The following is a 27,958-nucleotide window of genomic DNA, read 5'->3' on the forward strand; positions in this document are numbered from 1 at the left end:
GTCCCCGAAATTCCAGCGTAATTGGGAAGGCCCATACAAAGTTGTAAAATGGATCAACGATGTAGTTTACCGCATACAAACCATTAGCAAACCACGAAACAAAATGAAAGTCGTTTATTTGGAAAGGCTGGTAGCTTTTGGATCAGGAAATTTATCTGATCGGGACGATCCGACTTAGGTGGAGGGCAGTGTGACGAATATTACCATCACTATGCTGTTAGTAAAAAATCACAACAACCAAAACATGAAGCAACCACTCTAATGTGCATGTATACATTAAAGCTAGCAACACTCACATATGTACAAGGCAACGAAGAGATATCTCACACACACACAGACGTAGTCATTAGACGAAGTAGTTACTCATACAAACACACACATATGGCTATAAAAAAACATAAACTACTAAAACATAATTACTAGACCTTAGGAGAAATGAACGGGAAAATCGAGAGTATAAAAGCAGGGCAAGTTGAAGAATCAGTTGATCAATTTGATTTAAACACGCTGTTAGTTGCGAAGTGAATTATAATTGTGAAGTATAATTGTACTACTCCCAAAGTAGTCTAATAAAGACCATTTTGCAATACAGAATATTGGAGTTATTTATTCGACAGTTCAGCGATCGTTAGCAGAAGGTTTCAAATAATCGGAATTTCCCAAAATTCGTTACAATATCAACAGAGGAGCATGGAACTTGGGGGTGGGGAGGGAGGGGATGGCCTGAAGGTTTAATGTGGCCACATAAATCGTTCCCGAGATGGTCGGGCTAGCACCTTAATGGTGCTGTGGTACCGGAGCGTACCGGATCTGTATCCGGCAAAGGACCATCACATCGATAACACTCCCCAAAGCCTTCGGGGAGCAACCTTCGCTACGACAACAACAACGAGGAGCATAAGAAGAAGACGGCGGGGTAACAAATGCCCCTATTGCCGTTTATAACTCAACTTAGTTGGGTTGTAATTAAAACAACTCAACTTTAAGACAACTCAACTCCTGTTTGGTATTACGAATTACAACTTATTTCAGTTGAAGTTGAATTGAGTTGCCAACTTCAGAAAGTGATGATTTGACAGATAAATGAACAGCTGATCAATTTGTGGCTGAAATTTAAGTATTTGCAAAAGTGATTTTGTTATTAAAAACAAAACGAATATTAAATGAAATCTATTTTATAATGGCGAAAATGTTGGTGATTGACATGTCGCGAATACGGAAAACATTCGCGTGATCATTCCAATCCCTTGGAACTACCAAGCACCAAGTAAGAAAATGTTTAAGTGACAAATGATGAGCTTCTCATGAAGTTCTTTGCAGATTTGAAAGGGAGTATTTTGCTCATTACTAAACAAAATTAAAGACCATTTCCGCATACGCCTTCATATTTTAAAATTATGCGCCACACTCCGATTCCTTGCTGACGGCAGCTATCAAATATGCTGTGGAAATGATTTTGGTGTTGCGACTGGTTTTATTGAGGAGCATATTTGTGCGAAATGGATTAAAACCCATACAGCAACAATTGTATTTTACTCTAAAACAGGATTCCCAGGAGTAGTAATTAGTATCAATGGGACTCACGTTCGCATAATTTCACCTATTTTGACTGCATCCGAACTGCGGCCAGCCTCGTCCAACTTCGGAATGTCGCTCCATAAAGTCAAAAAGTTATTCAATGTAATCGTTCGTTTAAACGTTGTTTTTTTGTTTAAATGTGTTCAAAATTGTTGTTTATTGTTTGATTAAAAAAGGTTTAACTACCGACTTTAAATTTTAGGTTTGTTTTTTGGTAACGTTTTATGAGCCCGTGTACCATCTAACTCTTATCAAAGGTGGTATCAAAAGACGTGTTTCGATCTTTGTTTTTAGGATTCGAAAAAGGGAATTAAAAATTTAATTTGTGTCGAAAAATATTTACAAAAACTCACAAAATTTCCCGAGAGGGTCCGAAATATGAGGTCCGATCCACAGTTTTTTTGCACAGAACATCTTTCTGCGTTTTGTAAAAATAACCCTGGGTGGGTCCAACGCCTTTCTGCATCAGTGTGTACAAAAAATCTGGCAAAATACAACAACCACATGAAATTTTTGAACCGAAATGATATGACAGAAATAAAATTTTTAATTTTTGTTTTCGGATTATTAAATCGGAGGTCGAAAAGTGTCTTTTGATACCAACTTTGAAAATTTTTGTTAAAAATTAGGTGGTGAACCGTCTTCTAAAACATAAAATTTTTCAAAACAACTGCAAAATTTTATGAGACAACAGCTAATAATCAGTTGTAAGATTTTGACGTCTTTGACAACTACACTAACACAAGGTTGTAAACGGTAAAGCCACAAAAAGTTGTTAGACTAGACAACTCAACCGACATTTTTTTCACAGGTTTAGTTGTAATCCGTAATACCAAGTTGCGAAATTTCAACCCAACCAGAGTTGAGTTGTAAACGGTAATAGGGGCAAAAATTCCGCTGAAGTTGCCTGCTTCAGCAAAGCAATTTTCTGGCGGCCAAGTCGAGCTGAATTCGACTTTCGTCATTTAGGTCTATTTAGGCCTTCTTTAAAAATCCTTGCGCAATTTCTGGATGGCTGCATCAAATATACGAAGAGCTCTTCCGTTGCTTATGATATGCTCTTCAAATATGGAATATCGTGGTAGAATGTACATATTTTAGCATAAATTTGTACAAGTAAGTGTTCTTTCTTAAAAGAACGAATTTACTTTAACTATTTTGATGCATTCCCTCTAATTAATAAGTAAAAGAAAACTCCTAAGAAATGGCAGAGAAATCTCCCTCTCACTCACATTCATAATACTTACTTTTCTCCCATAACCGGTTTCCGCTTTTTCGAGTTTCTCCCTTCTCCCATTCCTCGTATTAATAAAGGGAATGCATCAAAATAGTTTAGTTTTACTGTTTCTTATAAAAACTAATTTGTACAAATTTGTGCTAAAATACATTAAAAATCTACCACAAAACTCTTTGCTACAGTCCAAAAGTATATAAATAAGCAACTGAAGAATTCTTAGCAAATTTGATGCAGTCATTCAGAAATTGCGTAAGGATTTTTTAAGAAGGCTTCAATCAATTGTGGTATATACGAAAGAGGAATTCAACTTGGCTTGGCCGCTAGAATATTGTTCTGCTGAAGAATGAAAGCAGGCAACTCCAGCGGATTTGTGTTATCGCGCAGTCTTCTTCTTATGCTTCTCTGTTGGTGTTGCTATGGCACCAATTCGTTATTCATTTCCGTCAATACCATACGAAATGCAATACTGTGCTTTGTTTATATTTTATTTCTCAATTTTAAACAAATTCGTAACAATAACTAAACTTTTCAATTTGTTAAAACAAAATAGAAATATGCAACAAATTTCTGGAAAATCAGCTGACTTCGAAAATTCGAAATTCCTACATATTCGCCAATTATTGTTCTAACTAGGAGAAAAGAATTGGAGCAATTTTTCCGCGGGAATAAGAAATTAGCGAGAACAAAATTCCGAGAGAATATTTAGAATTGGGCTGCATAAGAGCGCTATAAAAGGGAAACAATTTTCGTCAGCTGGAAAGTTCGGAAACAAATAACTTGAATTTTCCAACATTGGCTTGTGACGGATCACCTCATAATCTTGACATGTATGGATTAAATTTAATGTGGAACTATTTCATAGAACCGTGAAAGTTTGGGGGGTTTATCAATCAATTCTGGTTTCACATTTACTGGGCAGATATAAAATTTTAAAAATTCCATTAACTCATTTCCATAACACTACTAATATGTTGCTAACCTTAAATCTTTTTATTTAGGCAAAACAAATTACATTTCTTAAATTTATATTCTCTTACAGGGTTATCTTGACGCGATTTTCAGTTTTCAACAACATATAGTCAAAGCACGAACACTATGTAGCATTGAGTGCATTCCATTCGAATCGGGGATTTTTTGAATGCGTCACCGGTAAGCATTCGGGCTCTACCAGCTTCCATACACCGGAACCGTCTATCTCCTCGATTGTACCTAAACTGCAATATGGTATTTTATGTATTACTTGGCGCAATTCATTTGTACTGCGAGGGGCGCCACCAACTAATTGACGTGTACATGTATCCAATGTTGTGGCATGCGCGACAACCAATATGTTACCACCTGTAAAGATAATATATCTTAGGTTCATATGTTTACTGTTTTCAAATTTTTGTATTTACTTGTTGTTTCAATGATCTTTCGAATGATTTCATAGTTACGTGTGTAGAACTCTTCAGTGGTTTCTTTGATGCAATCATTTAACTCGTTGGCTGATATTAACGGTTGATAATTAATATCCACATCGTAATCTGCATCTAACAATTCCGATTTACTTAGCCAATCGGGCACGCCGTCCGGATACCAAGCCATCCACTCAAACAATCCAGGTTCTAGTTTAACTTTGAATTTTTGACGAGATTGCATCCCTGAAAAATTTTCAGTTACCTTTTAATTTATATCTCTCAATCTACATACACATCGACACCTATTCTACTCCAATCACTCATCTCGGCTACCAGCCTGAAAACGCCAACAATTTGTTTGCAGACACCCCTATCTCAAAATATTTTTCAAAAACGCTCTACTTACCCTAACTCATAATTCGTTTGAAGAACGTACTCTCTTAAAACTTTTTTCACAATCAATGATTCAATTACTAGAGGTTTGTTCTTCAATGATGACAGATCTTTGACACTCCCAAATTGAAAAATCTGGACGGGTTGCTTTTACGAAGTAAGGAAAACGGGGAATAATTCAATCCCCTTCAGTGAAATTGCAGTACACAAGTATCTTTGGTAGTATATTAGTAGTGATAGCAAAAATTTGTAATTGCCAAAAGTTTTTGGGGAAATAATGCATTTTCTACTAAATATTTCGTGAATTGATAAAGTTATGTTGGTTTGGTCATTCTTTCAGAAATTGTTTGAAGAATGCCCCACGTTAGAATTTTATTCAAAAATGCACTATCTCAAAATTTGTTTCCAAAACACCCTACATGAGCAAAAGTTCAATGCATTTTATCATAAGAGGGAGCTAATGAAAAGCATTCTGAGATGCAGCGTTCTTGAATCTAACTCTAATATAGGGCGTTTTTGTGGTAAATCCTGAATTGAAACAAAAAAAAAAAAAAAAAAGAAAATGGCTTATTGTCTTAGAACTTTCTATTCCTACTTTGACTTTGACAGAAGAGTTAAGCTTTTGTGTGGTCCCGCTACACAGGGAGTATTGACCTTTTTATTCTGAAATTTCGGAAAGCACTTTTCCGTTAGGTATTCATGGAAGGGTTCCGGATGAACCGTTAATTTAGAATATTCGTTCATTTTATACTACTTCACGAGGTCCGAATATGCATAATATTCAAAATATAAACCAATTCTCCATATTCTTAAATGGAGACGAATGTTCCGAACATACGGAATTAATAGAAAAGAACGTCGACTTTTAATACGCGCCCAAAAATATCGAGAGAAGTGTTAAAAGATCAATACGCGCCTCGATAACAATAATTCGAAGGCGGAAAGACTGAGGAAAGTCCTATCTAACGGAAATGTAGTCCAGGGACTGATAAAAAATGACGCCCGGGAATCGTAACACAGTAGGGAGGAGTCCCTTGAAGCACTACTCAGAACACAAGGAAAATATAGCAGAAAGTATCTAGGAGTTGTAGTATCTAATATATTCAGTTTGTTTGATGTGAACTCTCTTTAATGCAGAAAATGTTAACCATTGTAAATACTCAAACTATTGTGAACAGAACAATGAAAAGCGTCGGTATGTTATTGTGACTAACTGAATAAAGAATTCAATTGGTATTGAACTAACGGAGTGAACAGTTGCTTTAATTACTACAGCGTCAAGTATGGTAACGAAATACCTACTAATTTTTGCAAATTACATCATTAATAACTTCCCACAAAGCTGTTCCGCGCACAACAAAAATTAATATCTTCCGAATAAATACATTTCATCATGGAAAAAATCGACAATGAACGTATCGCATCAATACTTGCCGTCGCGGGAATACAATTACGCAGGTCGGCCTCAGAAGGAGAAATTAGGAGTCTGCTTCAGGATATAGTTGGTGCACCACCGAAAAAAACAAATATCGGTAAGCACGTAGAAGCTGGTGCTGATAAATCAGAAGCCCAAACCAAGCAGTCGCCAGAAAATGATGTTGGTGTAGGCGAAAATGAAAATGGCGACACTCGTGAAAGCGTACCCGAAGGTAACCTCAAAATTTGCGAAGCGGAAAATAACTATGATACGGCGGCTGCGAGCAACTTAGAAATGCAGTTGCAAATGTTAAAGTTTAAAAAACAAATTAATGAGTCAACAACGACATACATGTACTTACTGAAAGACATAGAAGTGCTTGTTCCGAAATATAGCGGTGATGATGACGGCAATATCGGCAAATGGATATACAATTTTGAATACGCAGCAGATACATATGGGTGCAACGACAGTCGAAAACTTCTTTTGGTTCGTCAATTGCTTACTGGAAGCGCAAAAATGTTGGCTGAGATCGTCCTTGCTCGAACATGGGGTGAACTAAAAACACGTTTATTGGCAGAATTCCGTAAAACACCTAGGTATAGAGAAACAATAAAAAGGCTAGAGGCCCGACGTTGGAATAAGGGCAAAGAAAGTCTGTTGCACTATGTGTTGTCCATGCAAAAGATTGCCAGTAACAGCTCAATAAAAGACAATGACTTGGTAGAATTCGTCATTGAGGGACTACAAGACAAAACCGCTTGCGTTTCAGTGTTATATAACACAAGCACACTTGAAGAATTAAAGAACACATTGCCAAAATATGAAAAATTAATCAACATGAGTGGACAAGCAGCGAAACCAGAACGTAACCAGCAAAATAGGTGCTACAATTGTTCAGCATACGGACATTTTTCAGCCGACTGTAAGAAGCCGAAGCGCCAAAGAGGATCTTGTTTCATATGCGGAGACACAAACCACTTTCATGGAAACTGCCCTAAAAAAGTAGTTGGCGCTGCTTTCAATGACGGTCAGTGGGACAAAGCAGAGTGCACAGGAACGGTGAATGTTGCTTTAAGCAAATCTTTCAGAACATATCCACAGTTTAGTTTATTTTCTTGTATGTTTGAAACGGGTAGCCCCACTAACTTTATCAGGAGATCCCTCATTAAAAACCAATACATAAATAAGCAGTCAATGAATTTCACAGCCATAGGCAATACAAAATTGAAGTGTTACGGAAACATAAGATTACCAACAAAATAAAATAATGAAATAAAATATTTAAGTTTTTACGTATTGGCAGACGATGCTATGCCATTCCCAATTATCTTGGGAAGAGATTTTTTAAGTTTATATAAAATATTTCTTTGTGTAAAACCTCTTAAAAATGAAATTGAATTAAAATCTGATAAAAACGTATAAACTCTGGTAGCTACTAAAGTGAATGATGAGGGCACGGATAACGCTTCGGTAGGTAATATTATTCGGGACATTTTCAGTATCGAAAGTTTTGAAAACGAGGCAGATATTAACCCAACTTTGCCTCTATGTTGGAAAAAAAATTTCGAGCAAGCGACTAAACAAACATACTTACAAAGTAGCTTGAGCAAACCAATACAGTGCGAATATAAGGCAAATACTCATTTAACTTCCGACACTCCTATATCGTGTTCTCCAAGGCGCCTTTCGTTTTCAGAAAAGGCTAAGGTGGAAAATATTATAACCGAACTTCTGAAAAAAAAAGTTATTAGACACAGTAATTCTCCATATTCCTCTCCGATTGTGCTAGCAAAGAAGAAATCGGGAAAAATAGGAATGTGTATACATTACAGAAATTTGAATAAAATAATAGTGAAAGATAATTGCCCACTTCCAGTAATCGAAGATTGCCTTGAGTATTTAGAAGGGAAAATGTGTTTAGTTTACTAGATTTGAAGTCGGGATTCTACCAAATTAAAATGGACGGGCAATCAGTTAAGTATACATCATTTGTTGTCCCAAACGGACAATACGAATTTTTGCGAATGCCATTTGGCCTAAAAAACGGGCCAGCTATATCTCAACGTTTCATAAACCAGGTTTTGAAAGAATTCATAGTAAAAAACGAAATATTTATATATATGGACGATATTTTAATCGCAAATTCAAAATTAGAGAAACATATTGAGCTAGTTAAAAGGGTGTTAACTCATTTAAAAAAGTATAATCTTGAATTAAAACTAGAGAAATGTAAATTTGCATATTACCAAATAGAATATTTGGGGTATCGAGTATCAAGCAATGGAATAAAGCCGTCAGATAGTCATATTAAAGCTATATCAGAATATCCGTACCCGAGAAACCAAAGAGATGTTCAATAATTTCTTGGATTGTGTTCATACTTCAGGAAGTTTGTAAAATCATTCTCCGTGATTGCTAATCCGTTATACAAATTAATAAAAAAAGATGCAAAATTTGATTTTAATGAAGAGTGCAGGACATCATTTAAAGAACTTAAGTCTAAATTGACGTCATGTCCAATATTATCAATATATTGCCTGAAGAGAGAAACTGAACTACATTGCGATGCGAGTGCTATCGGGTATGGTGCCATTTTGCTGCAGAAACAAGAAGACAACAAGTTTCATCCTGTTGCCTACTTTTCAAAGCGAACTAACGAAGCCGAATCGCGTTATCACAGTTTTGAGTTAGAAACTCTTGCAATAATAAATACCTTACGCCGTTTTAGAGGGCATTAAGTTTAAAATTGTCACAGATTGTAATTCGTTGGCATTGACCCTGAACAAAAAAACGGTATATAGCCGAATAGCTAGGTGGGCTTTAGAGACAACATAGAGCTGGAGCAAAAATGGCTCATGTGGATGCTCTAAGCAGATGTCAAACAAATTCTGAACAAGTTGTAGCAATGGTCGATAGTGAGGATATAGATTTTCGGTTGCACGCAGCACAAATACGCGATAACAAAATTTCTAATTTGAGGAGCCAGTTAGAAAAAGAAGAGAATGATAAGTTCGAAATGCTTAATGGGGTAGTGTACAAAAAGAATAACGGTACTCCTTTATTCTATGTGCCTCAAGAAATGGAAAAGGAAATAATCAGAACGACCCATGAACATATTGGTCACTTAGGGGTGGATAAGTGTTATAAAAAGATAATTTCGACTTATTGGTTCCCAGACGTGAAAAATAAAATTAACGAGTTCACAAGAAATTGTATTCGATGCATTATGTATTCTGCTCCACTAAAATCGAACCAAAGGCAGTTACACAACATATCCAAAGAGCCTACCCCATTCCACACAATCCATTTAGACCACCTAGGACATTTACCATCCTTACAATCAAAACGTAAGCATATTTTAGTCATTATCGATAGCTTCATAAAATACGTGAAATTATACCCAGTGCTCACAACAAGTACAAAGGAAGTGAATGCATAATTAAGAAAGTATTTTGAATACTATATTCGCCCAGTTAGATGTGTTACAGATAGAGGTAGTTGCTTCACTTCCGAAGATTTTTCTGAATTCATGGAGAGTAACAAGATACAGCACATTAAGGTCGCGGTTAATTCGCCTCAAGCAATTGGCCAGGTCGAGAGGGTTAATCGTACCCTGGTGGGTATGTTGGCGAAATTTAGTGAGTCTATTCAGCACGCGGATTGGGTAAAGCACATAACAAAAATTGAGTTCGTTCTTAATAATACCATAAGCAGAGCTATTGGTATGACACCCAGCCAAGCTCTATTCGGAGTAAATCAGAGAGGGCCTTTAGTCGACAAGCTAACAGAGTACTTAGAGGATTGTTTTTCACAAGGGGGAGGGAAGATATGGAGAAATTACGCAATGTTGCAAAAAAAACATACAAAATTCACAAAACTATAACTTAATGCGTAGTGAGTTGAAAACTTTTAAAGTTAAAAAATTTAATGTCCGTGATTTCGTAGTAATGAAGAACATAGACACAACGATAGGAACAAATAAAAAGCTTTTGTCCAAATTTCGGGGACCAAATACAATTCATAAAATACTTCCGAATGACCGATACGTTATCCGAGATATTGAGAACTGCCAGATCACTCAAATACCTTATGACGGGGTCGTAGAAGCTTGTAACATTAAAATGTGGAAGACCAGTTCTGAAAGTGAAAGCAGCACTTAACGATTTCCCTATAACATAAGTTTTAGTAATTAAAATCATTTAAATTCTAGTATTTAAGACTATTAAAGTCTTGTAATTAATATCATTTAACATTGCATGACCGAGGGTGGTCATTTAAGTCAGGTTAGCCGAGCTGTAGTATCTTATATATTCAGTTTGTTTGATGTGAACTCTCTTTGCAGAAAATGTTAACCATTGTAAATACTCAAACTATTGTGAACAGAACAATGAAAAGCCTCGGTATGTTATTGTGACTAACTGAATAAAGAATTCAATTGGTATTGAACTAACGGAGTGAACAGTTGCTTTAATTACTACAGAGTTATACTAGATTGTAAGTTGTGGGGATCCCTAAAAAAACCCCAACAGCAGCATTGCCCTCCTGTAGACCTAATGGCCATAAATGAGCCGGAGAATTGGCGCCATGGTGCAGAAATGGCAGAACATCGATAAACGTTTATACCGGGGGTTCTAAATTAACGGTAGGGGTCGGGTCTACTGTTTACCGTGCCGGTCCAGAAATAAGTAGATTCTACAAGCTGCCAGATTATTTCAGCGTATTTCAGGCGCAAACTATAGCCGTGAAGAAAGCAGCAGAAATTACGAAGGAAGCGTGTTTAAACTGCAGTCGGGTCAATGTATATATTGATAGGTAGACTGCAACTAAGGCAATAATCTCACAGAGTACATCATAAAGAAGTGTCTTGGAATGCAAAGTATGGGAAAAAACTTCGCTCAGGCCGGACCATACATCTATACTGAGTTCCGGGTCATAAAGGAATAAAAGGTAACGAAAAGTTGGTAAAGGAGGGTGCGACACTCCAATGTGCGTTGTGCTCCTTTAAGTTTTTCCTACAAATTGGAGGGAGGGACCTATAAGGCAGATGAGCTTTCAGTAAGAAGCTTTTCGCCGAATCACTGCCGAGGGACGATCCCGCTTGGACACATTTTTTTCTAACCACGGCGGCCGCCAATCCGTTTGGGAGAGATCAAAAGGAAAAAGGAGTTGTATATGATCCATCAAGCAAGAAAGGCGTGGACAGAAGCGTGGCGCTGCGAAGTTTCTAAGATCATGTGGAAATCCTACGATATTAGACTCATATCTCTGAAGAGAGAAAACTTACGGCTCACGATGGGCATACTAACTTGACACTGCCTTCTGGCGTCACATGCTTATAAGTTAGGCCTTGTCAGTAACAGTAGATGGAGAAAGTGAGATCTGCAGGAAGAAACGGTTGAGCACGTTCTGTGGCCGTTTCCTGTGCTCGCCAGGTCAAGGCTCCAGCTTTTAGGGGCCGCAGAGTTGCCAGATCTCGAGGCAGCAATTAAGATAGGTCCGTGAAGGGACAGGACTGATGCGGGGTTAGATCTATATACGATTAAGATCAGCTATCAGATCAACTATTTGTGGGCTCAGTATAAAGAAATAGGAAGCACTTATAAATTAAGTATTACGAATGCGAAAAATAGTTTTGTGAGGAATAAAATTGGTAAATCCAAAAACCCCAAAGGAAATGTGTAGTAACATCAAAAATCTGGTGCTCAAACAAGCAAAAAATATTATTAGAAGAGCGGAATTCGATGGTGAAGAGAGAACACTGATAACAACGATATTGCCAATAAGTTTTACGCATATTTTGTAATGAGTGTAGCCCATACAATATACTAATATCATATCCAGAAAAGACAAAAAATTCAGGGGCCCGTATCGTCAGTTACGACCAGGGATCGAAAACAATTTTCACTGAAGCGATAAAAATGAAGCTATGAAATTATTTAAAAAAATTATAATATATTATGGATTTAGTATTGTCACTAAGCTGCTACTAAATAAATGCGCAACAATAAAGCAGCCAATGTAGAAGGCGACGAAGAGATACATATCTCACATACAAATATGTAGTCATCAGCCAAAGTAGTTACTCACACATACACACGCATATGGCTACAAACTAGAAATATACATGTATATAGCTGGTAACCGAGCATGAAGTTCGCGAAATTACTAGAACTTAGGAGAAATGGGTGAACGAGGTACCGAGAGTATAAAAGCAGCGCAAGCTGAGTAATAACTGATCGGTTTTGATTTAAAACGCTATTGATTGTGAAGTACTACTCCCAAAGTAATCTTTAATTTATTCACAGTTTAGAGATTCGAACGTTAGCAGGTTTCAAATAAGCGGAATTTCCCAAAATTCGTTACAGTATGTACGCGTTGTCTGTAGTTCAAATTTTTTATTTAACCGATTAACCGTTTCGGAGCTATTGTGATTTCAAAAATGGCATTCGAGCACGGATCGTATGTCACGATACGGCAGCAGATTCAAGGAAGTTTCGAGCAGCGAAGTGTTTGAAACTTGTTAAAAAATTAAAAACAAAATCCGACCCCGAAACTGCGCTTATTTGTATGGCCACTGCAATAGATGTCACAATTTTTAATCTTCTTTCTTCCTTGCTTCGTCCAACGCATTTCTTGGATGGCGGTGATGTGAGATTTTGCTTTGACGAGGACATCAACCAGCCGGGCATCTGCACCAATCCCATTCAGGGAGCGAACGTTCCAGATGTATGCACTCAATTCATTGTCCTTCAAACGTTTGCCATGGTCGCCATCAATAAAGGGTTGTCTTTTTATCTGAGGCTTGTTGTTGCTTTTCATTGGAGTGTGGTTTGACGTGGCAGGTCCCAAGCCCAGTGCACAACCCGCTCTGCGGGGGTGAAAATATTACTTGCACGTTTATATAGCGAGCCGCTTGATCCAAAACAGACGCCCGCTTGCAGCCGCACCTCGTGGTGGACAGACGCTGCTGATGAAAGATCCCCTGGCTAGCCGATTAAACCGATTATGTCAGAGTGGCCTAGCCAGGTTGTCGCCTTCTCACATTAGCTCACCACTAAACGGATGTTCAGTGGCTACCCAGAGGATACTTGGCCGAAAGCGACCGGAAGTAGTGAGCTGCTTGATCCGCATGCAAAAAAATCGCTCTGGTCATTCCCAGGTGAATGGCGATCAGAAGCTTTCCCTACTTTCGTAGACTTCTACACACAGCTCCACCCTCCTCAATGAATGTGCTATGATTTTAAACCCGTCGTACTCGTATGTGCATTAACTGCTTGCTATTGTCGCAAAATGCACAGATCAATAATATTGTGGCGTAGTAATGCCCCGTCACATAAGCAGTTTTTCATACAGATGCGTTTTACCCAATCTTATGCATTATGAGTAGACTGCACGTATTTTTATGGAGAACGGTAGATTGAGCGAGACTGGCGCCATATGATATGGAAAAGTAGCCAACCCCCAGCTTTTGTTGGCAGCAAAGCATAAGAAGAAGAATTTGACATCTGCTTTGGCTAAGGGTGCTGGCGAACTTTGCAAGTAAAATTATTGGTCCCACTCGTTGGTAATTTTTCTAATATATTTCGCAATTAAAAACTGCAATATAACGAATGAATACGACAAAAAACATTGTGGCGAATATTAACATCACTATGCTATGCACTTTGTTAGTAAATAACCACAACAAAAAAACATTAAAGCAAGCCACACTTGTGTACATGAGCACATCAATCATCATTTACAAACATACACACAAGGCAACGAAGAGATATCTCACACACACATGTAGTCGTCAGCTGAAGTAGTTACTCACACATACATACGCATATGGCTATAATTAAAGCATAAAATACAAATATACATACATGTATATAGCTGGTAACCAAGCAAGAGATACAATTTTTCTCGAACAGATTTTTGCGAAATGACTAGACCCTAGGAGAAAGGGGTGAACGAGAAAACCGAGAGTATAAAAGCAGCGCAAGCTGAGGAATCAGTTTGATGTAAACACGCTTTTGTGAAGTACGTGATATTGAAGTATAATTGCACTACTCCCAAAGTAGTAGGAGAATGTTTATTATAACAGTGCTCGCGAAATTTTGTATGTGAATAGGCAAGGCGAAATAAACTTCAATTGCCAAGTCTGAAGTTCCTTCATATTTATAAACGCAACATCTTGGTTGATTGTGGCGATGTTACTGGATTGCATCTATGTATATGAAAAATTTCATTGTGCCGCAGCCTTAACCATTTCTAACATCACTATGCTCTTAGTAAATAAACACAACGACTGTAAGCCATTTACACACATGCATAGAAGGCAACGAAGAATATTTCTGACACATAACCAGCAGCCTGAAGCAAAGAGATGATTTCACATACACATATGTAGTCGGCAGATAAGAGCGAAGAAGACGAGAAACAATCACACATCACGTTATCATCAGCTAAGAGCAGAAGTTGTTACTCACATATACACACGCATATAGCTATAAGAACTACAGATATACATGTATATAGCTAAATAATTAAGTATGAGATGCAACTATTCTAGAAGGCATGTTCGTGAAAAGTCTAGACCTTAGGAGAAAGCAGCGCGGTACAAGCGATTTTTGATTTTAACTCTTTACCAAAATAATCAGGAATTTCCCAAAATTCGTTACAATATATTCAAATTGCTATTCATATTTAAATATAAATTTTAAAACTATTTTTATGTTTCCAATAATTGAAGTGAACATTTTAATTCGCAGAGGGAATCGGATTTCTAGTCAGAAGGACTCTGATTTTTAGTTAGAGCGGCCCTAATTTACAGTCAGAGGGAACAAGACTCTGATTTTTATTAACTATTAAAACTTAAAACAAAACAAAAATTTAGTTGTATCAAAGTTTACTTAATTAACAAACAAGACAAAATAAAATATATTTATTCCAAAAAGAATTATAGTGTCAACAATTAATTGTTTGTACGAGATGTGCGCGTTTGTACGGGACACGTTCGAAGACGAGATTTTGAATTTGATGTTCTTATCCACAGCATTATTAATGAATGTAGTTTTACTCCTGTATTCTTATTTACCGTGAAATTGTCATATTCCAGGTACAGACTTATCCCCTTTTTCATAAAAAATATGAAATTTGTTAAAATTTTTAGCAAACAATTAGCTAAAAGGGATCACCGCATGGTAACAGAACGAAATGGGTTTTTCGAAATGAATACTTTTTAATTCTCCGTTGAACAAAAATCGTCGTTTTATTAAAAACCAGCTAACTCCACGTAAATCACTTGGTTACCTGGTGCAATGTAAATTATATGCCGCTCAATCTCAAAAAATGTAAATTCATTTGTTTTTCTCGGAGAATTTCGCCACCAGCTTCATATACAATTAACAACTATGGTCTAGAAACTGTAAATAAATTTGTTGACTTGGGAGTCATGATGGACTCCAAACTTAGTTTAAATCTTCACATTAACGCTACAGTGAATAAAGGCAAAAATGCATTTGTTAAACGGTGGTCAAAAGAATTTAACGACCCGTACATAACAAAAGCACTTTTTACAACATTAGTTAGGCCAATATTAGAATATTGCTCAGTAATTTGGAATCCGCGTTATCAAATCCATGCAGATAGTCTCGAATCAATCCAAAAAATTTTTACTATTTGCCTTAAGAAATTTTCAATGGGACTCTTTAACTAAACGAACTGAACTTTTGTGTTCCCTCTCGGACATTTAGACACTTCAAACCTCTTCTGCTGAAACAATGTAGAACGAATTTCGAACAAAATTAACCTTTTCGGCGTTTATGCCAAGATTATACCTCTCACTCAAACACATTTGATAGCTCGGGCTCCTTTTTTTCTTTAAAAAAGACTGTTCTCACCTCTCTTAAAAATTAATGTATAATACTGTAACGAATTTTGGGAAATTCCGCTTATTTGAAACCTTCTGCTAATGTTCGAATCGCTAAACTGTTGAATAAATCACTCCAATATTCAGTATTGCAAACTGGTCTTTATTTAGATTACTTTGGGAGTATCACAATTATACTTCACAACCAATAGCGTGTTTAAATCAAAAGTGATTAGTCATTTTTCAGCTTGCGCTGCTTTTATACTCTCTGTTGTCTCGTCCGCATAGTAGTATTAGAAACGGTATTCACAAATTCAATGAATTGGTCGAAACCAGTATTATACTTTTATAGCAAAAACTTTTATTGACAAACGCCTAAAAGTATCTTTTATATTTATTATGATTTTTTATGGAATGAAAATTTTTGATATTTAAAAATTCAAAATAATGAAAATAAAAGTATTGAACATAAATTTGTAACGTAACGTTACAATAACGTAACTCCCCCTGTATTTCCTTATTCACCTAAACCTGAACCCCCCTGTACTTATTTTGCTATAGCATAGCCAACAACCACTTCTTTTATAGCATATTCAACAACCAACTAAATTTCGAACCAATGAAAATCACAATAATGGTGCGTTGAATTCTCAACCAGTTTGCGTCACCACCAATATAAACACTGCATTTGCATTTTCGCAATTCAGTCCTCGCAGGTGAGCCAGCGGGAGTGGATGTCTTTTTAAAGACATATTTTTCCCTCCTGCTAGCTAGCTGAGTGGAAGGGGCGCCGTCATGGCGCGGGTCACCCTTCACTTAGGTAAGGACGACGGGGAGGATGCCTTGTGCTACTTTGCCCCCCGCGCCCTCCTAGGTGCTGAGTGGCCCGACGCCTTCATGGCCATTTAACCCCTCCCCCTCAGTTCTAGCTTAGGCTGGCTGAGTGGAAGGGGCGCTGTCATGGCGCGGGTCACCCTTCACTTAGGTAAGGACGACGGGGAGGATGCCTTGTGCTACTTTGCCCCCCGCGCCCTCCTAGGTGTTGTGTGGCCCGATGCCTTAATGACATTCCACCCCTTCCCCTCAGCTCTGGTTTCGGCCGTGAGCCGATGCGTGCGCACAGGGGCTACCGCTGTGCCGTTAAGGTGCACTTCCCCTCCGCCCACGGGTCGACCCACGGTGTATCGGCTGGTACAACCCCGCCCCCCTTACGCACCTTCTACTAGTGTGCAAGTAGGGAGGCGGGGGTGTCCAGCGGTGAAACCAGCACTAACAGTCCTCGCAGTCTCTTCCGCAGGTGACTGACCCCGCGACTACCACAGCTGCCGAAGAAGAGCGACTAGAGATCCCGTTGCAGCCGACCGACCAATACCAGCCCGTTGGTACGCCTATCCGACCCCGCCCGGAACACGCAGCCGCTGTCCAGGTAAACCCCGTCGCCGGCCCATTTTCTCTCTCTCTCTCTGCCCTGGTACGCGCTCCGTAGCCCACCGCCGCTGCCGTCGCACCGTCGCCCCTCTGGTGCCACCGCTGCTACGACGACCGTTGGCCGTTCGCCATCCTACCGCCGTTAAGCCGCTGTATCCGTCCCGCCGCTGCTACGACGACCGTTGGCCGTTCGCCATCCTACCGCCGTTAAGCCGCTGTATCCGTCCCGCCGCTGCTACGACGACCGTTGGCCGTTCGCCATCCTACCGCCGTTAAGCCGCTGCATCCGTCACGCCGCTGCTACGACGACCGTTGGCCGTTCGCCATCCTACCGCCGTTAAGCCGCTGCATCCGTCACGCGGCTGCTACGACGACCGTTGGCCGCTCGCCATCCTACCGCCGTTAAGCCGCTGCATCACCGTCCATCCAGTTCGCTGGTGCCGTCATTTCGTCTATACCGCTACACCCATCCGTCCGCTAATACTGTCCGCCGTCCAGCCACTGCGCTCATACTACTGTACCAATCCGTCCGCTAATACTGTCCGCCGTCCGGCCGCCGCGCTGATCCCGCCGCTGCTCCCGGACAACCGTACCATCCCGCCCGCTACTGCACCGCCGCTAAACCACCGTACCGACCTCTCCGCTACTACTACGCCTATTAGCCACCGCCTCCATCTTTGTACGGAAAGCTGCTGTCCGCCTAATATCCCCAGCCGTGTGTGCGTGTGTTCGTAACACATAAATATCGTGTATTTATTCAGTAGGGGTTTGTGGGACCTTTACTCGACTCTGGATTGACTGAGTGTTACCCCAGCCTTAGACAAAACCCACCTCATAAATGGCGCCCGAGCAGGGACCCTCCTCCGCAGATGACCGTGGAAAAACAACTACAACCACCACCAACACTGCCGGGGCGGGTTCGACGAACGCACCGCTAGAAACAACACACACACAGGCTCCGGAAGGCACGCTGCTGAACACCGACTCGCTCAATTGGATCTACCTACTTAGGAAGGAGAAGCTGATCGAGGAGTGCAAGGAACACCGAATCGACGTGGAAGGCCAAACCGTAGCCGAGCTGCGCCGCGCACTGAGTACTTACGTGCGAGCGAAACGCGCCAGGAAATCCAGTGAAGACCTGTTGAAAGAGCTGGAACGAGAAGTGAACGAGGAAGAGGGGAAGTTCGCTACGCTACCCCAGCCAACAACAAAGCCGATCCCTTCAATCCAGATCCACAGCCCACAGCCGCACGGAGGAAAGGGAGAGAACGCATTACCAAAACGAGACGAAATGAGCGACGGTGAACTTATGAATACCGTTCGCCGCTGGGACTTGCACTTTTCGGGGGAGGAGTCACTGCACGAATTTCTTGAGAGGATAGAGGAGCTTGCCGAATGCTACCGCATCCCCGTCGACCGACTCCTCCCAACACTGCCGGAGCTTCTACGTGGGAAAGCACTGCAATGGTACCGCGTCCGTAAGCAACACATACACCGCTGGAGCGATCTGCGGAGGGAGGTGCAAAATTTTTTTCTACCTAAGCGACACATACGACATTTGGAAGAAGCCATCCGACAACGCAAACAGCAAGGCCGAGAGAAGGCCAAGGACTACATCCTCGCACTGGAAACGTTGATCCGCCAACACCCGACGATGTGCGAAGAGAATCACCTCGAACGGATCTATGATGGTCTACGCGTGGAATACCGCCTTTTTGTCAAACGCAGCGAGTTTAGGACGATCGAGGAGCTCCTGGAGCTAACGGAAGAGTATGAGCTGTTAAGAGGCGAGGAAGCGAAACAGGGAAAAATGGTGGCCCACAGCCTATACCACCTACCCATGGAATACGACAGCAAAGAGTGCTGTTGGCGCTGCAAGGAACGCGGACACCACCGCTTCCAATGTAAGGGCCCCTGGAGGAAGTTCTGCTCCCGGTGTGGCCAAGACAACATCCTCTCCAGGGACTGCCCATGCCCTCCGACTAGCCCAACTACCGAGAACGCACCCCGAACGCCGTCCAACGCTATTAAAGGAAGCCGCCAAGCACCGTACGTCCGACCAGAGAAGCCGAAGGAACCACCCGCCAGCAAATCGACCGCAAAAACACAAGTAGATGGCCGATTCTATATACCAGTGCTCATCGAGGACATGAGCGTGCGCGCACTAGTGGACACCGGCGCCACCCTATCCTATGTAGATGACACCGTACGGAAACACCTAGAAAAGAACAACATCAAGGCGCGCCCCAACAAGCGAAGCATCCAGCTGGCAGACCAAACGTGTGTATTTACCTCGAACTCCTACCCGGCAAGGATTGTGTATCAAGGACGAGCCACAGACGCGATGCTGTCCGTTATCCCAAACTTGGCCGAACAGGTAATCCTCGGAATGGACTTCCTAAGACAGAGGGGAATCATCCTCACGCTGGATGGCCAGCCGCTAGAGGCCACCGTGACCAAGCGAGCACCCGAACTGGATACGCTATGTACATTGACGAGCCGAGAACACCTGAGCGACGAACAAAACACGGAACTGGGAAACTTCCTGGCGCATCACCAAAAGCGGTTTGGCGAAATCATCGGACCAAGCACTGCTGCCGAGCATACGATTCGTCTCAAACACAACCGACCGCTGAAGCAACGATACTACCCCCGCAACCCGGCCATGCAACAAGTCATCAACGAAGAGGTAGACGAGCTATTAGCAGGAGGAAGGATAGAATCATCGCGAAGCGCGTACAGCTCGCCAATCGTGCTAGTCCGCAAAAAACAGGGCACGTGGAGGATGTGCATCGATTACCGTCAACTCAACGCCGCCAGCGAACCAGACGCTTACCCGTTGCCGCAAATTGGAGCCATTCTCGACCAGCTGAAAGAGGCGAAATTCATCTCGACCATTGACTTGAAGAACGGCTACTGGCAAATCCCGCTCGCCAGAGCATCCCGACCATACACCGCATTTACAGTTCTGGCAGAGGGTTGTTCCAGTGGAAAGTCATGCCATTTGGCCTACACTCTGCTCCGGCTACCTTTCAACGCGCTCTGGATTCGATACTTGGACCCGAACTCCAACCAAAAGTTTTCGCCTACCTGGACGATATCATCGTATTGGGAGATACCTTCGCAGAACACTTGGCGATCTTGAGGGAAGTGTTCGAGCGCCTACCAAGACACAGGATGCAAGTAAACTTCGAAAAATGCAGCTTCGTCCAGCAACAACTCCATTACCTAGGACATATCATCAGTTCGAAAGGAATTCACACCGATCCAGCAAAAGTATCCGCTGTACAGGAGATGCCTGCACCGAAAACGCTCAAAGAGCTCCGCCGTTTTCTTGGACTCGCGTCATGGTACCGCCGCCTCGTGGCAGACTTCTCTACGCTCGCCGCACCGCTTAACCAACTGCTGAAAAAGGGACAAGTCTGGAAATGGGAGGCGCAACAAAATCACGCTTTCAAAGCTCTCAAGGATAAGCTCTCCAGCGCGCCAATACTTTGTTGTCCGGACTTTTCTCGACCGTTTTTTCTCCAGACCGACGCGAGCGGAGAGGGCCTGGGCGTCGTGCTCTATCAACGCCATTCCGACCACGAGAATGTAGTAGCCTACGCCAGCCGAAGCCTAACCCAGCTGGAAAAGCGATACTCGGCCACCGAACAAGAATGCCTCGCCGTGCTATGGGGTATCCGTAAGATGAGACCGTACCTGGAGGGGTATCACTTCACCGTCATCACCGACCACCACTCACTAAAATGGCTGCACTCACTCCAAAACCCCTCTGGACGTCTGGCAAGATGGGCACTGGAATTGCAACAATATAATTTCGAGATAGAATACCGAAAAGGAGCACAGAACGTGGTAGCCGACGCACTCTCCCGCTGCCCGCTACGACACGCCGATGACGACATTTTGTACACCATAACCAACGGAACAAACGACTGGCACGAGAGGAAAGCAAGACAGGTGCGGGAAAAACCCCAAGCACATCCAGATTACCAGATCGTCGATAACCGACTCTTCCGCCACATTTCCCCGAGAAATCAACTTTCGCGGTCACCGCAATGGAAGCTGTGCGTCCCAGCCGACCGACGAAAGGACGTACTACAGGAAGTCCACGACGCCGCCGCCGCCGGACATCTCGGGGTGAAGAAGACGCTTAAGAGAGCACAACAGAACTATTACTGGCCCGGGATGTTCCGCGATGTCCTCAAACACGTACGGAAGTGTATCAGATGCGCAGAATACAAAGTCGAGCAAAGACGCCCAGCAGGATTGATGGCAACCATGCAATCATCACGACCGTGGGAAATAGTAACCGCTGACTTCGTAGGGCCACTACCCCGTTCCAAGCAAGGAAATACTTGCCTCCTCGTAATGGTGGACAAATTCTCCAAGTGGGTGGAGTTGATCCCAGTGCGCCAAGCGACAACGGCAAGCGTAATCAAAGCACTCCAAGAAAGAGTCATATACCGATTTGGCTGCCCGAAAACCCTCCTCACCGACAATGGCAAACAATTCGTCGGGAAGGCATTAGCAACGTTTTTGAACGACCACCGCATCGATCACAAGTTTACGGCAGCCTACGCCCCGCACGAAAACCCCACCGAGCGAACCAACCGAGTCGTGAAAACCATGATGGCTCAGCGATGCAAGAACGACCACCGCACCTGGGACCAGGAGATACCGCAAATAGCATTCGCGATAAACACGGCCAGCCACGAATCTACAACAGCATCAGCAGCAGAAATCAACTTCGGTAGAGACCTTACAGCACCGCAGCAAGTGCGCACAGAGGGAGCAGTACCAGCAGAGCCACCAACCGTACCACCGTCCATCACCAAGTTGTGGGACGAGATAAAAGGGCATCTAGCCAAAGCTTCAAAGCAACAGAAAAAACACTACGACTTACGCAGACGGCAATGGAAGCCACGTATAGGTGAGCAGGTGATGAAAAGGGACCACCCACTCTCATCCGCGGCAGACAAATTCGCCCAGAAGTTAGCACCAAAATTTTCCGGCCCGTACTTGGTGATGGAATACGTTTCGACGAACACGGTAAAATTAGGCCACCCGGAGCAACCAAAGCGGCAACACGCACACGCACACTTGCAAGACTTAAAGCCGTACGAGTCATAAACAACCCGTTTATCTCTCCATTCCAGGAACCAGACCATCCAACATGAGTCAAAAACACCGGCAACCCATGCCACCGGACTCACCAAAACCAATACGGCCGTGGCACCCACCGTTTGAGGCAACATTATGGCCGGCAAACAAACCAAGGATACAACGCATACAAATTTTTTATGGGCCGCCAATAAACCACCTAATGGCCATCCGGGAGAAGGAGTCGGCGACAGAGCCGCAAGAACGGCGCGCCCCCGAAACCAACGAAACAACAAAAACAGCAAAAAAAAAATTACCGGATCCCGAGGAATTTTTTAGAGAACTAAGGCTAAAACGCCCGGCCAACCAATCCAAGAAAACCTGGACATTCCGGTGGAAAGCACAGCGGGTGAGGGTAGAAGTGATAAATGACAAACACGCAAAGGTGTCACTCATGGGAAAGAAACGAATCGTACCAATCGAATAAGGCACTGAAGAAGGAAGACGAGACCAACCAAAATTTTCTATTTTTATATATATATGCACCCTCTGTTAATTTTAAGAGAAAATGAAATGTGAATTATTTTTCAAATTACAAAAAAAAAAAAAAATTTTATTTTCATATATACATCTACATAACATCAAAAGGGAACTAGAGAAGTATGACAACGGATACAGTTCAGTACAACTCCACCCCCGACAAAAAAAAACAACAAAATTTTTTTTTTTAAATTAATTAGAATGATGTTTTTTGCAATTGAACCTGAAATAGTCACATTAACTCTGTTAAACTTAAGTAGAATGACTCTGTATATTTTTGGAAAAAATATTTTTTTTAAATAAAGTGCTTCGCCCACACGCACACCGGCATAATACCTAGGCCATGCCTGGAGATCCACCTTTCCCCCACCGCAGCTTTCCGTCAACCGAAGTGGGAGGGGGACTGTAACGTAACGTTACAATAACGTAACTCCCCCTGTATTTCCTTATTCACCTAAACCTGAACCCCCCTGTACTTATTTTGCTATAGCATAGCCAACAACCACTTCTTTTATAGCATATTCAACAACCAACTAAATTGCGAACCAATGAAAATCACAATAATGGTGCGTTGAATTCTCAACCAGTTTGCGTCACCACCCATATAAACACTGCATTTGCATTTTCGCAATTCAGTCCTCGCAGGTGAGCCAGCGGGAGTGGATGTCTTTTTAAAGACATATTTTTCCCTCCTGCTAGCTAGCTGAGTGGAAGGGGCGCCGTCATGGCGCGGGTCACCCTTCACTTAGGTAAGGACGACGGGGAGGATGCCTTGTGCTACTTTGCCCCCCGCGCCCTCCTAGGTGTTGAGTGGCCCGACGCCTTCATGGCCATTTAACCCCTCCCCATCAGTTCTAGCTTAGGCTGGCTGAGTGGAAGGGGCGCTGTCATGGCGCGGGTCACCCTTCACTTAGGTAAGGACGACGGGGAGGATGCCTTGTGCTACTTTGCCCCCCGCGCCCTCCTAGGTGTTGTGTGGCCCGATGCCTTAATGACATTCCACCCCTTCCCCTCAGCTCTGGTTTCGGCCGTGAGCCGATGCGTGCGCACAGGGGCTACCGCTGTGCCGTTAAGGTGCACTTCCCCTCCGCCCACGGGTCGACCCACGGTGTATCGGCTGGTACAACCCCGCCCCCCTTACGCACCTTCTACTAGTGTGCAAGTAGGGAGGCGGGGGTGTCCAGCGGTGAAACCAGCACTAACGAGTCCTCGCAGTCTCTTCCGCAGGTGACTGACCCCGCGACTACCACAGCTGCCGAAGAAGAGCGACTAGAGATCCCGTTGCAGCCGACCGACCAATACCAGCCCGTTGGTACGCCTATCCGACCCCGCCCGGAACACGCAGCCGCTGTCCAGATAAACCCCGTCGCCGGCCCATTTTCTCTCTCTCTCTCTGCCCTGGTACGCGCTCCGTAGCCCACCGCCGCTGCCGTCGCACCGTCGCCCCTCTGGTGCCACCGCTGCTACGACGACCGTTGGCCGTTCGCCATCCTACCGCCGTTAAGCCTCTGTATCCGTCCCGCCGCTGCTACGACGACCGTTGGCCGCTCGCCATCCTACCGCCGTTAAGCCGCTGCATCACCGTCCATCCAGTTCGCTGGTGCCGTCATTTCGTCTATACCGCTACACCCATCCGTCCGCTAATACTGTCCGCCGTCCAGCCACTGCGCTCATACTACTGTACCAATCCGTCCGCTAATACTGTCCGCCGTCCGGCCGCCGCGCTGATCCCGCCGCTGCTCCCGGACAACCGTACCATCCCGCCCGCTACTGCACCGCCGCTAAACCACCGTACCGACCTCTCCGCTACTACTACGCCTATTAGCCACCGCCTCAATCTTTGTACGGAAAGCTGCTGTCCGCCTAATATCCCCAGCCGTGTGTGCGTGTGTTCGTAACACATAAATATCGTGTATTTATTCAGTAGGGGTTTGTGGGACCTTTACTCGACTCTGGATTGACTGAGTGTTACCCCAGCCTTAGACAAAACCCACCTCATAAATTATTGAATTCACAAAGTATATAAAGTTAACAGGTAAAATGTACAATATAATAGAAACCCTACACGCATATTTCTCCAAAGGTCTAGAGGTTTCTCCTTCTGGAATTGTTGTATATTCTGCTTGGTAATTTTAGTTATATGTATGTGCATGTGTGAGTAAGAACTTCGGTTGATGACTACATGTGTGTGTCTGAGATATCTCTTCACTTCGAGCTGCTGGTTATGTGTGTGCATGTACTTCTCGTCGCCTTCCATGTATGTGTGTAAATGATGATTAAATTGATGTGTTCATGTACACGAGAGTGGCAACTTGCTTTATTGTTGTTGTGCCTTTATTTACTAACAACATAGTGATGCTAAAAGAAAGCGAATAATGTGAATTTATCATTTTGAAAGCTTCGTAAAAGCCAATTAGTGGATATGAGACGACACCTTTCGTGAGCATTGAATTTTTTGTGGCACCATAACTTAAGAAAAAAACCTCAAATATTCCAATAAACGCGAAAGATATGTATTTTATTATTTTGTAAAAAATATCTATTGTGGATAAAACAAGTGTGATAACTTCTGCATAGACGTCAAAATTACAAATAGAATGGATCACCAGATTCCTCGCTGTCTCATTCTGTATCTCTTTCTATCACCCGCTGAAGATAGCCGTCCCTATGTGCCGCCATATTCAACACCCTGTCAAAACGCTGCCAAAATGTTAAAAGTAGCCATATTGAACATCCTGTCAGGCAGTGGACGGTTAAGATATCACACTTGTTTTATCCACAATGAAAATATCTTTTAAAACAGTAAAGTTTAACTACATATATTATTATTATTAAATAGAAATTTATTAATTTCTATATTGGATATATTATAGACTTAGAAATTAATAAATTTGTATTTAATTTTGAATAATATAGTTAAACTTTATTGTTTGTAAAAGAATTTTTGTTGAATGAAAATATTTTCAGTTTTTGATAATTAACAATAAGCAATCTAAAAATAATAAATTTTAAAATATAAAAAGTATATTTATTACAAGTAGATAACTCTACATATACTCCTTGTATGGTTATTTACTTATTATTAGATTGTTTTTTGTTAACTATCAAACAATGAACACTTTATTGGAAGTTATTTGATAAATTTTAAAAATGTCAATATACATACATAGTTAATTTAAATAATAAATGTTGGAAAAGGAAATTAAACGTGTTTTATTTACTTTACGGCATCAAGCTCATCAAACCAATATATTTAATAAATAAAATGTTATTTAAAAATATAGTTAAGTCTATAATCGCGCCTTACATTTATTTTATTTAATTGAAATTTTTTTCTAACCGAGCAGAAAGAGGTTTGAAGCTCTAGAAAAAAACGCCCAATAAATTTTAAACGAGCAAATACTTGTTTCAATTGATATCAAGGCGAATTCAACCCAACAGCTGATTGCCTTGTACGTTGTGAATTCATAAAAGTGAAAAATCTTTCTATTCCTCCATTGCCATACCTACCTTTCAAATAATAGCTGACAGGAAGAACGGCTGTCGCGAATGGCCAGAGAATGGAAGAAAGGTTTGGTTTTTGCTCGTGGTAATTAAATTGAAGTGACATGGATTGCCCATTTGTGTTTCAAATCAGCTTTTCTTTTAAATGTGTATACAGAAAATCAGACTACATATTAAAATTCATTTCTAAAAACTAGTTAATAGATTAAATGCGAGCAGCCAGTTAAGCAAACATTTTAAAATATGTTAATAATGCAATATACCAGCCTTCTACAAAAATGTGTGAAAACACTATTGAGCAAATGATTTAAGTAATCGAACAGCGATTGAACAGGTGATCGAGGCTGTTTACTATTGTGAACATTTTTATCAAACATTCGCCACTTGTATGAATTCACAATAGCCTTCTACAACAATAAGTTAGTTAATCGAAATCAATGAAAATTTTCTTTTGATTTGACATTCTTCTACACGGCGAATTGATTCGCCTTGATTGATATCATAAGAAAATTACGATTTAAAAAACATTTTATTTTTTTTAACACTTTGAATTTCCAACCAAGGCAAATTCAGCACCAGGTATTGCTATCCTAACAGCTGATTGCTTCTTCTTGATTATTTTCCATACAACGCCTTGCACTTTAATATGTCAGTTAATCGAAATCAAATTTTTTTTACTTGAATTCGCTTTGCCACCACCTGGTATGGTTTCGCCTTGATTTCCAACATTCAATAGAGGAACTCATGAAAACAGGCCAATCGTCCCATTTATTCGTTACCTACGTAACTACACATTTGAGGCGAAGCCTTAAGTAAAGTTAATAAACTGTGCAAACCTACTAAACTCAACTGGAACATTGTTTTATTTATGATCTTTCAATGGCGTCGAGGCATTAGCGAGTTTGAGTAAGTCGCCTCATGTTTACTTGCAGAACAGCAAACTATCTTTTGAGCTCAGAATCAGCATCTCTGAGGGGTTTATGGTATACATTTACAAAGATAAATTGCCGTTATGCAAAATGAGAATTTGGAGTTTCAATTCGCCCACCAGCGTGGACCCTCGCTAAACAGTGAAAATTAGTATGTATGTATATAGTGGATTCATTTTTACCTTCCAATGTACTTATGCAGGTCTGTACACAACGATAAGCGGGAGAGCAATAAACATGATCAATTCGAACCTTGGATTCAAATAATGCTTCACCTGTTAACTTTGCTTGGTAGAGGCCAATATTGGTAAGTGGCGAATCGTTTTGCCAACCATCTGGACATCTTTGTCTGCAAAAAATCACAATACAAAAGAGATTCACAAAATAATATTAAAAGAAAACAGTACTATGTTTCAGTATGGGACTCTATCTTTGCCAGTAATAGGGTAACCCTCTTTTCGAATAGCTATGCAGCTCTTCGGGCCTTCGAGTCAATAGAGAGAGAGTTAGGAATCAGCGTCGGGTTTTTCTTATCAAATTTGGTAGGGTTTTCCCCCGTTGGCTTTATCTTTG

General features: G+C 41.6%; 1 protein-coding gene across 3 annotated transcripts in view; it reads right to left on the bottom strand.

The window, feature by feature from the left end:
* Window positions 1-3,782: 3,782 nt before the first annotated feature.
* The window catches only part of Epp (Ecdysteroid phosphate phosphatase), a 162,950-nt gene continuing 138,774 nt past the window's right edge, over window positions 3,783-27,958 (bottom strand). For all 3 annotated transcript variants that reach the window (XM_067760418.1, XM_067760417.1, XM_067760416.1), the window contains 3 exons: window positions 27,568-27,734; window positions 4,213-4,458; window positions 3,783-4,153 (listed from right to left, as the gene is read on the bottom strand). In XM_067760418.1, the coding sequence (XP_067616519.1) occupies window positions 3,909-4,153; window positions 4,213-4,458; window positions 27,568-27,734 (658 nt within the window). In that variant the 3' untranslated portion in view covers window positions 3,783-3,908. The remainder of the gene's footprint in view (window positions 4,154-4,212; window positions 4,459-27,567; window positions 27,735-27,958) is intronic.

The sequence above is a fragment of the Eurosta solidaginis genome, chromosome 1, assembly GCF_040869045.1.
Source record: "Eurosta solidaginis isolate ZX-2024a chromosome 1, ASM4086904v1, whole genome shotgun sequence".
Taxonomy (NCBI): domain Eukaryota; kingdom Metazoa; phylum Arthropoda; class Insecta; order Diptera; family Tephritidae; genus Eurosta; species Eurosta solidaginis.